This window comes from Sinocyclocheilus rhinocerous, unplaced genomic scaffold (genome assembly GCF_001515625.1).
Source record: "Sinocyclocheilus rhinocerous isolate Xijiao unplaced genomic scaffold, SAMN03320098_v1.1 scaffold190, whole genome shotgun sequence".
Taxonomy (NCBI): domain Eukaryota; kingdom Metazoa; phylum Chordata; class Actinopteri; order Cypriniformes; family Cyprinidae; genus Sinocyclocheilus; species Sinocyclocheilus rhinocerous.
The window spans coordinates 291,066-306,057 of NW_015623079.1; the positions used below are offsets into that span (position 1 = coordinate 291,066).

The 14,992-nt window shown below is 36.8% G+C and overlaps 1 protein-coding gene across 1 annotated transcript in view; it reads left to right on the forward strand.

Moving 5' to 3' along the window:
* The window catches only part of LOC107729111 (glucose 1,6-bisphosphate synthase-like), a 21,341-nt gene extending 6,552 nt beyond the window's left edge, over window positions 1-14,789 (forward strand). The window contains exons 3-9 of the mRNA XM_016539863.1: window positions 3,322-3,406; window positions 3,598-3,681; window positions 5,760-5,953; window positions 8,238-8,427; window positions 14,419-14,516; window positions 14,635-14,740; window positions 14,784-14,789. Coding sequence (XP_016395349.1) covers window positions 3,322-3,406; window positions 3,598-3,681; window positions 5,760-5,953; window positions 8,238-8,427; window positions 14,419-14,516; window positions 14,635-14,740; window positions 14,784-14,789 — 763 coding nt within the window. The remainder of the gene's footprint in view (window positions 1-3,321; window positions 3,407-3,597; window positions 3,682-5,759; window positions 5,954-8,237; window positions 8,428-14,418; window positions 14,517-14,634; window positions 14,741-14,783) is intronic.
* The last annotated feature ends 203 nt before the right edge of the window (window positions 14,790-14,992 follow it).

Below are 14,992 nucleotides of genomic sequence, written 5' to 3' on the forward strand. Positions count from 1 at the left end.
TGGTGCTACGGTGATGCGGAGAGACACAGAGGAGATGAATTGTTGATTAAAGTCGTTATTTTTGTTTTCTTCGCGTACAAAAAGTATTCTGGTCGCTTCATAACGTTACGGTTGAACCGCTGATGGCAGATGGACTATTCTGACGATGCTTTTCATACTTTTCTGGACCTTGACAGTGTAATTTACTTGGCAGTCTATGGGACAGTCACAAGCCTCCCGGTTTTCATCCAAAATATCTTAAATTGTGTTCCGAAGACGAACGAAGCTTTTACGGGTTTGGAATGACATGGGGGTAAGTGATTAATGACTAAATTTTCATTTTGGGGTGGAGTATCCCTTTATTGTTTGCTAATAAACTTATTAAACATTAGATAATGTTCAAACAAATCATTATTTCATGTAAGATAAAAAAATGTCATTAAACTTCCAATTCCATATGATCAAGCACTTATTGAAAATCTACAAATGATTTTAACAGATGTTATAAAGTGATTAAAAGCTTTTGCTGCTATTGAGGTGTGATACGGGTAAGGTTGGGGACAGGTTTGGTGGTATGGGTAGGTTTAAGGGTTGGTTAAGGGGTCAACAGTGTACAGGGGTCAATTTGATCATTATAAGGGAACACGGTTTAATCTGTTTATATTATATTATTTTGATAAATTAACAAGTTTGTTTTCCCCTGTTTATTTATGATTGAAGGAATATCCTGTTTAATGATATACTGAAGAGTAATATACTAATGTGAGTGTTGAGGCAATAAAAACATTTTTTTTGCACCAAAATAACAATCTGTTTTGTCTTTAGCAAGCATTTAACTAAACTTAACCAGCCACCCTTTACACAAACCTTGTTACAATAGCTAAAAGTCCAATTCCCATAAAGATACTAAATGATTAGTAATCGTTTATAAAAAATTTACAAATGATGAATAGTTTCAACTTTAGATTGGCTATTGCAAAAACATGAACAAATGATTAATAAATGATTAGTAAAGATGTGTGAATAGGGTAAATTCAGGTCTTTCGGGACACTTTTTGCCATTGAGATGACTGCTCATAAAGGTATTAATTAATGTTTTGTTATTTATAAACATTTGCAAATTACGAATAGTTTCCACTTTAGATTGAGTACTGCAAAAGTATGAACAAATAATTAATAGATTATTTGTTAAGATGTGTAAATAGAGGTCTACACAACAAACAAAGACCAACAAATGAAGATCATATGAACTGAAAGTTTACTGACATTTGTAAGCATTTAAAGGATTTTAAATGCATGACGAGGAGGCCAAGAACCACCCGACGCGAAGTGGAGGGTGGTTGCCTCCGTGAAGTGCATTTAAAATCCTTTAATGCACAGCAAGCCGTTGATTATCCCGCTTATTCTATGGTCATTTGCCAACATTGACAACTTAAAGGTGTTTATGATGTTAGCAGCGTAATATTTAACCGGAAGGATAAAAATGACGGCTCATTAGCTCTAGCATTCTGCCCGCTTTAAATCAGATACAGAGATGAAATAGTGCAAAATATAACGCGTAAGACCACATTTATTTGAATGAATTATAGCATTTATTTGAATGAATTATTGATCGAGAGAGATGACAGTTGTGTGTGTGAATTACCTGCGTCTGTGCATCTCTCTCTACGAACAAGGAAGCTGTTTAGTTCAATTTTACCTTGATTTTATTAATAAAAGTCGCGGTGCAGCACCGACAATAAGTTTCCGTGTGTGCGCAGCGCAATCTGCGATCTCCGACCTCTCTCCCTCTCACTGTGTTTATGTGCGAGTGGTGTGTTTGTGTGTGTGTGTGTGTGTGTGTGTGTGTGTGTGCATCAGCTTAACATCGTGATGTCTGTCAGCCATCGCCGATGGATGATGGCATCGTCTATCGGCCCAACCCTAACTTGCATAAGAAAGTACTGGATAATATAAGATAACTACATGGGTAGGTTCAGGGTTAGTACCTAGTTATTACCCAGTTATTGTAATCACTATAATAGGTACATAGTACATGCGGAACAGGAATGTAAAATAAAGCGCTACCCATCTAATTTTGCAAGTAAAATAAGCAAAATGCAAAATGGACCAGCAAAACTGCCTGTTGTGGGACAAAAGCAAAAGTAAGAGTAAACATTCTCGCTTCCTGCACTGAACAATAGTGCTGCATTCAGGCACATGCTGAGCCCATTCATCAGTTTTATTCTTCATGCACTGAAAGCACATTTTTTAGAGTCATAAGAACAATAGCGTTAGAAGTTAATGTTAAAAAGCTTTCACTCACCCACTCTGTACTATAATTTCTATATTTTATCATGATATTAACTACATTTTTATATAATATTTAAGGGTGCTCCGATCATGAATTTTGGAGCCGATAACTGATCGTCGATCACAGGAAGCAGTATCTGCCGATATGATCACTGACATCTTTTTTAAGCCTTCTTTTTATCATGTAGAATTATTTATAGTGATGCTCCAATCAGGTTTTTTTACAGACATTCATTCAGGGCCTGAATTTCATTTTTGAAAATGGGGGAATTCCCCTCGTAGGTGTCTCTTGTGGGGGGATTTTTTTAATTTGAGGGGCATTTTTTTTAGACAATTTTCAGAAGTATATAATTATCTCACCTAAATGTTTGATCATGCAGTGGATTTTTGTTTTTACAGTGGAGCAGTTGCTGCACAATAGCTTACACACGGGCAAGCCTGATTTTGTGAGCTGTATGTGAGTGTGTGCGCTTTGAGTGTGCAAGTGCTGAATGGTTTAAACACTGACAAGACTTGTCAAGACTTGACAATTATATATTTTTTAAAAATGCGAATTGTAAACTTTAGTGATGATGCGACACTGCCTCGATTGTGCAAGTTACAATTCCTGTTTTAAAATGTGCAGTGTGCAGCTCGCTCATACTGCAGAGACGCGATGTGCTGATTTGAAGCCATTTGCACATTTTGAGGAGTAAAGAGAGAGAGCATGCGGCGATTCACTCACTCTGTGAAATTACATCTCACAGAAAGTTTTCAAATTACTTTGTTAGTCATTAAATAAAGAAATGTGAATTGTACAGTACCTCACCTTCAGCATTATAATTTTTTTTTTACCTGTGCCGGACATATCGGAGCACTCCTAATAATATTCAGATTATTTATGTCATGGAAACACATTAACACAATTATGATAACCAGATTAAGCCAATGTCCATAAAAGAGAGGAACTTTGGATCATGTAAACATCTTATTCAGAATCATGTTTATTTCAGAATCATGTTCACATCTGTGTAACAGTGTAAAAAATATGTATTTATTTTTTCTCTGCAGACTTGCAAGGTTGACTGCAGCTGTTATGCTTTGTAAAGATATCCCTGTCTATCTGTTCTCTACATATGTGCCTACCCCATTTGTGGTAAGAAAATGTTATTGATAGATTTTTTTTTTTTTTTAATGCATTTAAATTACAGTAGTATGTAGAAGAACTAAAATAACTTTCTCAAGTTGTTGTTATTTGTTATTTGGGAAAGATTTTTAGGAGCAATTATAATGAACAAACTGGAACTCGAATCCTGTGAATTGTATTTCCATCATTTTGTCCTCCAGCCATACGCTGTGATGAAGTATGAAGCTGCAGCTGGAGTCATGATCACTGCGTCTCATAACAGAAAAGAGGACAATGGATACCAGGTGAGCATCTGCTAATCCTATTTTACTGTGAATTTATGAAATTGTCTACAGTTTTCAGTTGTCAAGGCCATTCTCCTTCATTACAATAAGAAAATACACTTTAGTGTACAATAAAATATAAGACCCCAAATGAAAATTCTGTCATAATTAAGTTGTTCCAGACCTGTATGACCTTCTTTCTTCTGTGGGACACAAAATAACATATTTTGAAGAATGATGGTAACCAAACAGTTTGTTGCCATTGACTTTCATTGTATGGACATAAAAATCACTGAGATGTTTCTGAAAATATCTTATTTGTGTTCTGCAGAAGAAAGAAAGCCATACAGGGTTGGAACGACATGAGGGTGAGTAAATGATGACACAATTAGGTGGACTATTTTGTAGATTTATTTTCTACATAAATTCCTCATTGAAAGTTATCTAATGCCCCATTCACACAGGGCATCAGGGTTAACGCTTGACGGAGGGCGTTTCTGAAGCTTGGTGCTGACGCGACAGTCATAGTGACAACAGCCAATCACATTAGTCTTCTGGTGTTGCATGAACGCGATTGGCTAGTGTCTGCGCTAGGGTATTTGCATAAGGCGATCTGATTGGCTGACGCCTGCGTTGGCAGTTGAAAAGTTTTCAACTTCTGCCGCAAGCAATGGACCCAACGCAACGCGACGGACCCACAATTCATTTCGGCAACGCTTGATGTCACTCCATTCGAAGTAAACGAGAGGCATTGACGCCGACGCCCCGTGTGAATGGGGCGTAAGTGGATAACATACAGTTGAAATCAAAATTATTCAACCCCCCAGAGACTGTAACAAAAACACGAAATCACTCATGGTGGCTAAAACCCAGAGTTGGCAAAACTGAAACTTACCTGGCCAGCCAGCTAAATGGGCTTTATAGTGTATCACAATTTCCACTACTAATTACATATTAAGTGATACTAAGTAAGTATTAAGCAGCAAAAACTGATTTTAAGAAATGTTTCTTGAGCAGCAAATCAGCATATTAGAATTCATTCTGATGGCTCTTGTGACACTGAAGACTGGAGTAATGATGCTGAAAATTCAGATTTGTCGTCACGGGAATGACATTTTAAAAGATATTAACATAGAAAACAGTTTTTTAGTTTTTTTTTTAATTGTAAAAATATTTAACAATAACCGTTTTACTGTATTTTTGATCAAATAAATGCAGCCTTTGAACAGTAATACAGAATTTCCAGCTCTTGTTGCAAAACTTAATGTTGTGAAATATTTATTTCTGACAAAAAAATTTTTTTTTTTTCATTTGAAGTCAAAATGTAAAATTATCACGATTAAAATGATTCATTGTGTAGCCCTATCTGAACAGAACCAGCACTGAGCTGACTTGAGCTAAATAATAATGAATTGTCTTCATAGTTGAGTTTATTTTCCTGTTCATCACTTTGAAGCTGCTAATATGTTATGGAGATGAAACAGGCTGTTTCAGAATGTGAATTGTAACAAATATATGTATTTTTATTGTTGCTGCCAGGGGCTGTAGTTTAATATCATTGATATTTCAAAGGAAAAACCATAACACAAGCACGCTAAAGTATGTCTTGTATATACCTCAGAACAGTGAGTCTAAGGGCTGGAAAACAATACACGATTTTTGCCCCGATTTTCCTCTGATTTACAGTCTAGAGAAGTTGATGCTAGTTGCTGAAAGTCAGAGCCAGTCTGCAGATTTGAGTTGATAGATTTAATAGAAAATCACATAGTGCATGATGGTCACAGACTCTTTTGATTTTTTTTAGCTTCAGACTACGTATCCATCCAGTCGGAGGATATCAAACATGTTTCATATTTTCAGCAGATTTTAGAACACATTGTTTTCATGCGTGTCCTAGCAACAAGGTGTGAGTTTGTTGTGATCGGAACAACTTTAAAGTCTGATAGTCAGTCGTTTAGTATGATGGCCAGTTTTACTTCTGTGACAATTACAAGTCGGTAAGTGTATGATCCCCAGTGTTTTAAAATCTGTTCAGATGTAGTGTATTACAGCTTTAAGATGTTCAATTTATCTGATTCAGCTTTGTGGATTTTCTGTAGGTTTACTGGCACAATGGTGCACAGATCTCCTCTCCACATGATAAGGAGATCTTGCATTGCATTGAGGAGAATACTGAACCCTGGCCCGAGTCCTGGAATGAGCACCTAGTTGAAAGCAGCCTGTTACGGAGAGACCCTCTCGAGGACGTCTGCCGCTGGTACATGGAAGAGCTAAACACTATCTGCTTCCACAGGTGCAGTCTCTCACCTGTACTAAGAGCGAGTACTGGTAGTTTTTTTTTTTTTAAATGTGCACTACTAAAAATAAAGGTGCTTGGAAGAAACAATGATAAACCATTTTTGTTTTCCCAAGAAAACTCTCAGTGAAGTATTCTTAAAAGAAGCAATTTGGTGTCATAAAAAAACATTATTTGACATTGAGTGTGTTGCGTCTTTTTATATTCTAGACCAGTGATGCTCAGTTCCAGTCCTGGGGTACAATTGCTCTGCACATTTTGTATGTCTTCCTTATTTAACGCACCTGATTCAGATCATCAGCTCGTTAGGAGGGAGATCCATGAACTTAACCGAGGGTGTCAGATAAGAGAGACATAGAAAATGTGCAGAGCAGTGGTACCCCAGGACTGGAATTGAGAACCACTGTTCTAGAGAACCTTTTGTCTATTACAAAGAACCTTTGTATTACCAAAAAAAAAAAAAAAAGCTTGTATATCAGGCTTTTAAAAATAATTCCTATTAGAGGTGCCCTTGTATCATTTGTCCCCCTCAATATGATATACTTATTTTTAAATATTTCACAATATCAAAATTTTATTAGGTGATACCAATACCAGTGAAATTTCACAATTATATTTTTTCATAATTACATTTCACCATTGACTTATTTAAAAACTTAAATATTAATAAATTGCATTTAATGCTTTTATATGGAACTATTCTTAATGAACTATCCATTGCTAAACATTGAAGTAATTTTTAAAGTAAACAAATTAAGAGTACTTTTGTTTTTTTCTTGTCAATATGATAGACAAAACAAATTATAATACTTACTTGGCATTGGCATCCTATGTTATTTGGTTTACTTTTAGTACTAATGCAAATGTTTGACACGTTTTTTTGTTTTTGTTTTTTTATAAAAGAAACGATATATAATATATCTCTAAACAATAATCTTAAAGGGATAGTTCACCCAAAAATGAAAATTAGCCCCTGATTTACTCACCCTCAACCAATCCTAGGTGTATATAACTTTTTTATTTCAGACGAATACAATCTGAGTTATATTTAAAAATGTCCTGGCTCTTCCAAGCTTTATAATATGAAGTGAATGGGTGGTAATATTCAATAGCCCAATTCAAGTCCAATAAACTGCATCCATCCATCATAAAAAGTGCTCCACGCGGCTCCGAGAGGTTAATATAGGCCACCTGAAGCAAATCGATGCATCATGGTAAGAAAAAATATCCATATTTAAAGCTGCAGTCCGTAACTTTTTTTGGTTAAAAATGATCCGAAATCAATATTTGAGCAAGTACATAACCAGCCAGTGTTCGAAACTATCGCCTTACTTTAGCCCGATTCACAACGGTCATCTTATAATACACCATTGGTAGCACAATTTATTGTAATGCTTTTTTTTCCTCAGTTGGTCAGAACAAACGTGGCAGACTTGTTACTTACTTGTTCAGATGACAATATCCAGTTTAAATGCTTAATTTGAGTCATGTATTCCAAGACGTAGGCTAGAATATGTGAGTGCAAAGTACAATATCCACACCGGTGCAGTGACTGACTGCCACACACACACATACTCCTCAAAACATTAGATTCATCCGCGCTGGAGCCGTGCCGGCGCACAACCCACGCAATGAAGATAATTCCGCACACAGTTGCAATTGCAGGTTTTCAAACAGAGATGGCGACAAAGAGACAAAATTTACGGGCTGCAGCTTTAAAATTTTATAAACCGTAATCTCTAGCTTCCGCTAACTCTCATACACTCATTTACAAGAGAGTGGCGTTCCAGTAGGACGTAGGCGTAGTGTAAGCTCCGGTGAGAAGTGACAAATGCAGAAGCGCAGAGGAGAGAGCAAAACAAAACACTGGTCACAAATTAGAGGTGCAAAACGAGGATTTGTAAAGAAAATTTTTGGAGGATTTCGATATAAGCCAAGAGGAGACTGGTTTTCTTTTGTTAACAAAGGAAACTTTGCTTCCTTTGCTACTGTAAACAAACCTTGGTTCTCGCGAGACTAGCATATTCTCACTGGACCTTATACCTTGAGGGTGAGTAAATCATGGGGTAATTTTCATTTTTGGGTGAACTATCCTTTAAGTCATTTTCTGTTTGCCTAGAGAATGAAGTATTTGTTCAATTAAGTATTTGTTTTAACATATAGGGGGTTATTTGATTTTTGATCACTTTTTAAAATGCATTACTTCACAAATGTAGAAGTTTTAGCACAAATCAATACATTTTTTATTTATTTATTTATTTATTTTCTCCTCTCATCGCAGAGAGCTTAACGCAAAGTCTCCCCTGAAGTTTGTGCACTCATCTTTCCATGGTGTTGGTCACAACTATGTCCAGAGAGCTTTTCAGCAGTTTGGCTTTCCACATCCCATCCCTGTTCCTGAACAGAAAGATCCAGATCCAGATTTTTCCACTGTCAGTTGTCCTAACCCAGAGGAAGGAGAATCAGTCTTGGTAAGATTATCAGTCTCGAAAGATTTATATATAAAGATATAATTAAGATATAATATATACTATATGGACAAAAGTATGGGACACACCTCTTAATTATTAAATTCAGGTGTTTCAATTATACCCATTCCCATAGGTGTATAAAATCAAGCACCTAGGCATGCAGTCTGTGTACACAAGCAAAAACAAATGGGTTGTTCTGGGGCCCGTTTCAGTAAGGAAGTTCAACCAACTGAAACTTGAACACTGAGTTGACTTACCCTGAGATGGGAAACTGAGTTTTCGGGTTCAGAACAGCTGAATTGAGTTAGAGTCAACCTACTCAGAGTCGAGTTTAGCGCGTGCACCATGACTATGAAAAGCCATGATCAATGGAGCTCCGAAATTATGATTCACCATGGCAACAGCTAGGGGTGGGCGATGACCAAAATCTTATTTCACGGTATGATAAATTTAATTTCACGATAACAATATCTCGATATAGCTTTTTTTTTAATTTTTTTATTACAAATAAGAAAAATAAGCAAATTACAACAGCTAGGGGTGGGCGATATGACCAAAATCTTATTTCACGGTATGATAAATTTAATTTCACGATAACAATATCTCGATATAGCTTTAATTTTTTTGTTTTGTTATTACAAATAAGAAAAATAAGCAAATTACAAACACAATAGCACAAATTAATATAAAATAAACTTTTTATATAAAATTAAATACAAATTAAATAAAATTTATTCAGCTATGGTAGGCTACAGTAGGCTTATTTAACATGACCAAAATCTTATTTCACGGTATGATAAATTTAATTTCACGATAACAATATCTCGATATAGCTTTTTTTTTAATTTTTTTATTACAAATAAGAAAAATAAGCAAATTACAAACACAATAGCACAAATTAATATAAAATAAACTACAAATTAAATAAAATTTATTCAGCTATGGTAGGCTACAGTAGGCTTATTTAACATGTAGAAGGAAATTTTACAGAAATTGAATTAAGTGTATAAATAAAACTGCATAGTCTTCACTGTATCAATCAAACATGAACTGATTCTTATTTCACTGTATGAATCAAACATGAACTGATTCTTATTAAAGATCCAAAAGTGATTCAGTAAAGTGAAGTGCAGTGAGTGATTAACATTAATGACAGACAGCTGCAGGTAAATTAGACTGCTGTCCCTTTAAGACCAACTGCACGGATCCAATATACTGATACACATCCGGTTTTATTTACGTTTATTTAACACATAACCAACTGTGTTTACGTGAATACTACACACGACGGGCATTTTGACATAATGTTTAGCTGCTTTTTTCTTTTTTTCTTTTTCTTTTGCCTGTGGGATACCATGACAATTGTGCGTATTTGACCATTCAAGCACGAAAGAGATCTGTTTTTGCGATCACATGCTGTCTGAGAGAGGGGCTTTCAGTGCGCGCGCTTCGGCTGTGTGTCAGTCAGCGCGAGCAGCGGATTGAGTTATTTTTCACTGCTTATTGTGCTTAATAGCTTTATTAAACATCATGCAAGTCCCAAATTGGCGATCGCATGCTGTCTGAGAGAGGCACTTTCTCGGTGGGTTTGTCAGTCAGCGCGAGCACCGCATTGAGTACTTTTTCACTGCTTATTGCACTTAATAGCTATCAAGTGCGTCCCACTCTTTATTTTCTCATTCATGCATGTTTCCTTGTCACTCCAAGGTGAATATAACTTTTAAGTAGTACTATGTTACACAGATATATTTGCATACCGCAGAATACACAATATAGCAAAATCTCTAACGATAGACAATTTATTCCACGGTAACGATATATACCGTCATATCGCCCAGCCCTAGCAACAGCAGCCGACAAAAAGACGTCTGCATACTTCCAAGTGAATATGTAACTATAATTCTTAATCACTGTTATAATATCAAAGGTAAAAACTGGCAGAAAAGTAAGTTATTGAACTAATATTAATTTTCATGGTATCCCACAGGCAGATATATTTGCATACCGCAGAATACACAATATAGCAAAATCTCTAACGATAGACAATTTATTCCACGGTAACGATATATACCGTCATATCGCCCAGCCCTAGCAACAGCAGCCGACAAAAAGACGTCTGCATACTTCCAAGTGAATATGTAACTATAATTCTTAATCACTGTTATAATATCAAAGGTAAAAACTGGCAGAACGGTACGTTTTTGAACTAATATTAATTTTAAAGGTATCCCACAGGCAAAAAAAAAGACAAAAAAAGCAGCTAAACATTAAAAAGCAGCTAACCATTCAATCAGGTAAAGCTTTAAGCATAAAAGGTTCATGAGTGTAGGCTACATGACTTAACAAACATTTGACTTATTAAATAAATATCACTCAGTGTCTATTTCAGTGCGCTGCAGCTTTTTCAACGTAGTCTAATGCTGTTTTCACATAATTAAATGTTCTCTAATCCAAACTGTTGCATTTCTTAATTAGAGTAGTGAAATTAACATTTGACTTCTACTCAGCCAACAAAATAATGAAGAACGGATGAAGAAGATGGCCACAATACCAAGTATTGGAAGAATATTACAAATCCAACAGGAGAAAGAATAACTGATGCTTTTGTATTAAAGTAATAAATAAAGATGACCAAATAAATTTAACAGCTGTGGTGGTGGTTAAGGCATATATCTCGAACTACCCTTCCATCTGGCATCCTTCCATTCCATACATTAATCAGCTTCATTTTTGATGGGTTTGTGCTCAGAAAACTACACAAAAATTCTCATAAAGAGCGTGAGAGCGAGTCACACTTTCCTCACCGCTCTGCATACAGCGGCCTTACTAATGTGCTCTGCATCCCTGATGTTATATAGAAAACTACCATTTAAAAATGGTACTGCTCAAATATGCATGCAGATATGGCAAAAAAATCTAAATAATCATATCCCGATGTAAATGTAACTCCCTACGAATTAATGTAGTATCCTCATCTAAAGGATTCAGTGTAAGTGGACATGCCGTTTTTTTGTCACTTTCAGAGTGTCTGCATGATGAAAATATGTGCAATGAATGAATGTACCAGCACTGCAAAAAAATTTTTTTTCTTAGTATTTTTGTCTTTTTGTTTCCAGTCAAAATATCTAAAGATAAATCAAGATGAATTTTCTACATAAGAAAAATGACATAAGGTATTTAGTCTTTTAAGTGAATTTTTCTTATTTTGCTAATTATCTGCCAATGGGGTAAGAAAAATAATCTTGTTTCCATTTACATTAAGATTATTTTTCTTGTTTTAAGTCAAATGTACTTAATTTAGATTCCAAAATACTCACTAAGAAAAGCATTTTTGCAGCGTGAATGAATGAATGAATGAATGATGTATTTAAACATTGCTTATGTTTTAAAAAGGGGGAGGAGACCGACATAAACTCTGGGTTTAACGAAGAAAACCTGCTCCCGACCAGGTTAGGTTCACAGAGTAAGTTACCATGGTAACTGACTCTGAGTATAAGTTACCTCTCTTTCAGAAACGGACTTGACTTACCCTGCTTTCTCGGGTTTGACAATCCTTCCATTCTGAAACGGAAAACCCAGAGTTTCCCTCATTTCAGGGTTAACATAAGAGTTTTCACTTAACCTCCTTTCTGAAATGGGCCTCTGAAGAGCTTAGTGAATTCAAGCGTGGGACTGTGAGAGGATGACACCTTTGCAGTAAGGCAGTTTGTGAAACACCAACTCAGGCATGAATCGGAAGACCATGTAAAATCACAGAGCGGGGTCACTGAGTGCTGAGGCGCAGAGTGCTTAAAATACTCATAGTCCAAACTTTCACTGGTGTTAATATCAGTACAAAAACTGTGCGGCAGAAGATTCATTAAATGGGTTTCCATGGCCGAGAAGCTGCATTCAAGCCTCACATCACCAAGTATAATGTTAAGCATCGAATGGAGTGGTGTGAAGCATGCCATCAATAGACTCTGGAGCAGTGGAAATCTGTACTTTAGAGTGACAAATCACGCTTCTTTGTTTGGCAGTCTGATGTGCAAGTCTGAGCTTGGCGGATGCCAAGAGAATGTTACCTGCCTGAACACACTGTAAAGTTTGGCGGAGGAGGGATAATGGTATGGGCCTGTCTTCAGGGGTTGGGCTCGGCCCGTTTCAGTGATGGGAAATCTTAATGCTTCAGCATACCAAGACATTTTGGACAATGCAATGCATCCAACTTTGTGGGAACAGTTTGGGGAAGGCCCTTTTCTACTCCAGCATGACTGTGCCCCAGTGCACAAAGGTCCATGAAGACATGGTTGGATGAGTTTGTTGTGGAAAAACTTGACTGACCTGCTCAGAGGCCTTACCTCAACTGCATCAAACACCTTTAGGATGAACTGGAACGGAGATTGCGAGCCAGGCCTTCTTGTCCAACATTAGTACCTGGCCTTAAAAATGATCTACTGGATGAATGGCAAAAAATCCAACAGAAACACTCTAAAATCTTGTGTAAAGTCTTCCCAGAAGAGTGGAAGCTGTTATAGCTGCAAACAGGGGACCATATATATTTAGACCCCTTTGGTTATGGCATGACAGTGGAAAAAAGTAATACTGTACTAAGTCATTATGCAGACATGACTTGATTTTTGGCATCATTGTGCACTTGATTGCACAGACACAATTTGAAGAGAACTGAACTGAGCTTGATGATGACTGAATCAACGATGAACTGACTCTAAAGGGATAGTTCACCCAAAAATGAAAATTCTGTCATTAAAGGGGTGGTTGATCAGGGGGGCGGGGTTTATGTACACATCAGGGTTAGGTGATGTCACAAACCGAGGAGGTAGCTCGTTGTAATCCCTACCAGATGTTTTTTTGTAGTCCTTAAACAGTGATTTCTTTAAAATAAAATATCTCCCTTTGCATTGAACACTGAGCGTCGTAACTTTGTAGATGTTGTTTATGCTCTAACAGGAACATTACACACTAACTAAAGTTCAAAAAGTTAAATCATAATCAACCACCCCTTTAATTACTCACCCTCATGTCGTTCCGAACCCGTAAGACGTTCGTTCATCTTCGGAAAACATTGAAGATATTTTTGGTGAAATCCAAGAGCTTTCTAAGCCTGCATAGACAGCAAGGGGACTACCACATTCAAGGCACAGAAACATAGTAAGGGCATCGTTAAAATAGTCCACGTGACATCAGTGGTTCAACCGTAATTTTATGAAGCTACCAGAATACTTTTTGTGAACAAAGCAAACAAAAATAATGACTTTAGTCAACAATTCTTCTCTTCTACTCTCTTCTGGTTGATCAGCTTTTTTCAACAGCTTGATTGTGTTTATGGGGTGCAGTGTAACATGTATTCCTGCTTCGTTAAAAAAAAAATAAAATAAAATAAAAAATATATATATATATATATATATATTCAGAAACATAGTAAGGGCATCGTTAAAATAGTCCACGTGACATCAGTGGTTCAACCGTAATTTTATGAAGCTACCAGAATACTTTTTGTGAACAAAGCAAACAAAAATAATGACTTTAGTCAACAATTCTTCTCTTCTACTCTCTTCTGTCACCGTCCGCCGCCATTCACGAGAGTACCATGATGTATGCATGTGATGCTGCTGAAGTAGAACACGCATGCTCTTGTTTACAAGCAGAGGAATGCACACGCATGTGTCGTGGTACTATCATGAATGCCAGCAGACTGACAGGGAAGAGAAGAATTTTCTTAAATTGTGTTCCGAAGATGAATGAAGGTCTCACGGGTTTGGAACGACATGAGGGTGAGTAATTAATGACAGAATTTTCATTTTTGGGTGAACTATCCCTTTAACTGGAAAATTGACTGTTTGCTATTGTCCTCTTGGATTATTGACACTATTTTCCTGTTTAACTCTGTAAAGCTGCTTTGACACTATATGTATTGTATAAAGCACTATATAAATAAAGGTGACTTGACATGACATGACCATTGACTTGTGTTGCATTGACTTTGTATAGGAGCTGTCCCTTCGTTTGGCTGAGAGAGAAGAGGCCCATATTGTTGTGGCAACAGACCCTGATGCTGACCGCTTGGCAGTTGCAGAGCGGAATGGCAAGTAGGTTATCTTATGCTCATTAAAACCCTCAGCAGTAAAATGCAGCAGTATCAATTCTACTGAGCAGTACTTCTGAACTCTTGAATCAAGTTGTGTCCTATGTTTTTTTTATGGGCAGTTTTGGTTGGAAAGTGTTCACGGGAAATGAGTTGGCTGCATTGCTTGGCTGGTGGATGTTGTTTAACTGGAAGGAAGCACACCCTGACCCAGCAGATACTGAGATAGTATACATGCTGGCCACCACTGTTTCTTCCAAAATACTTAAAGCCTTGACGTTGTATAGGAGCTGTCCCTTCGTTTGGCTGAGAGAGAAGAGGCCCATATCGTTGTGGCAACAGACCCTGATGCTGACCGCTTGGCAGTTGCAGAGCGGAATGGCAAGTAGGTTATCTTATGCTCATTAAAACCCTCAGCAGTAAAATGCAGCAGTATCAATTCTACTGAGCAGTACTTCTGAACTCTTGAATCAAGTTGTG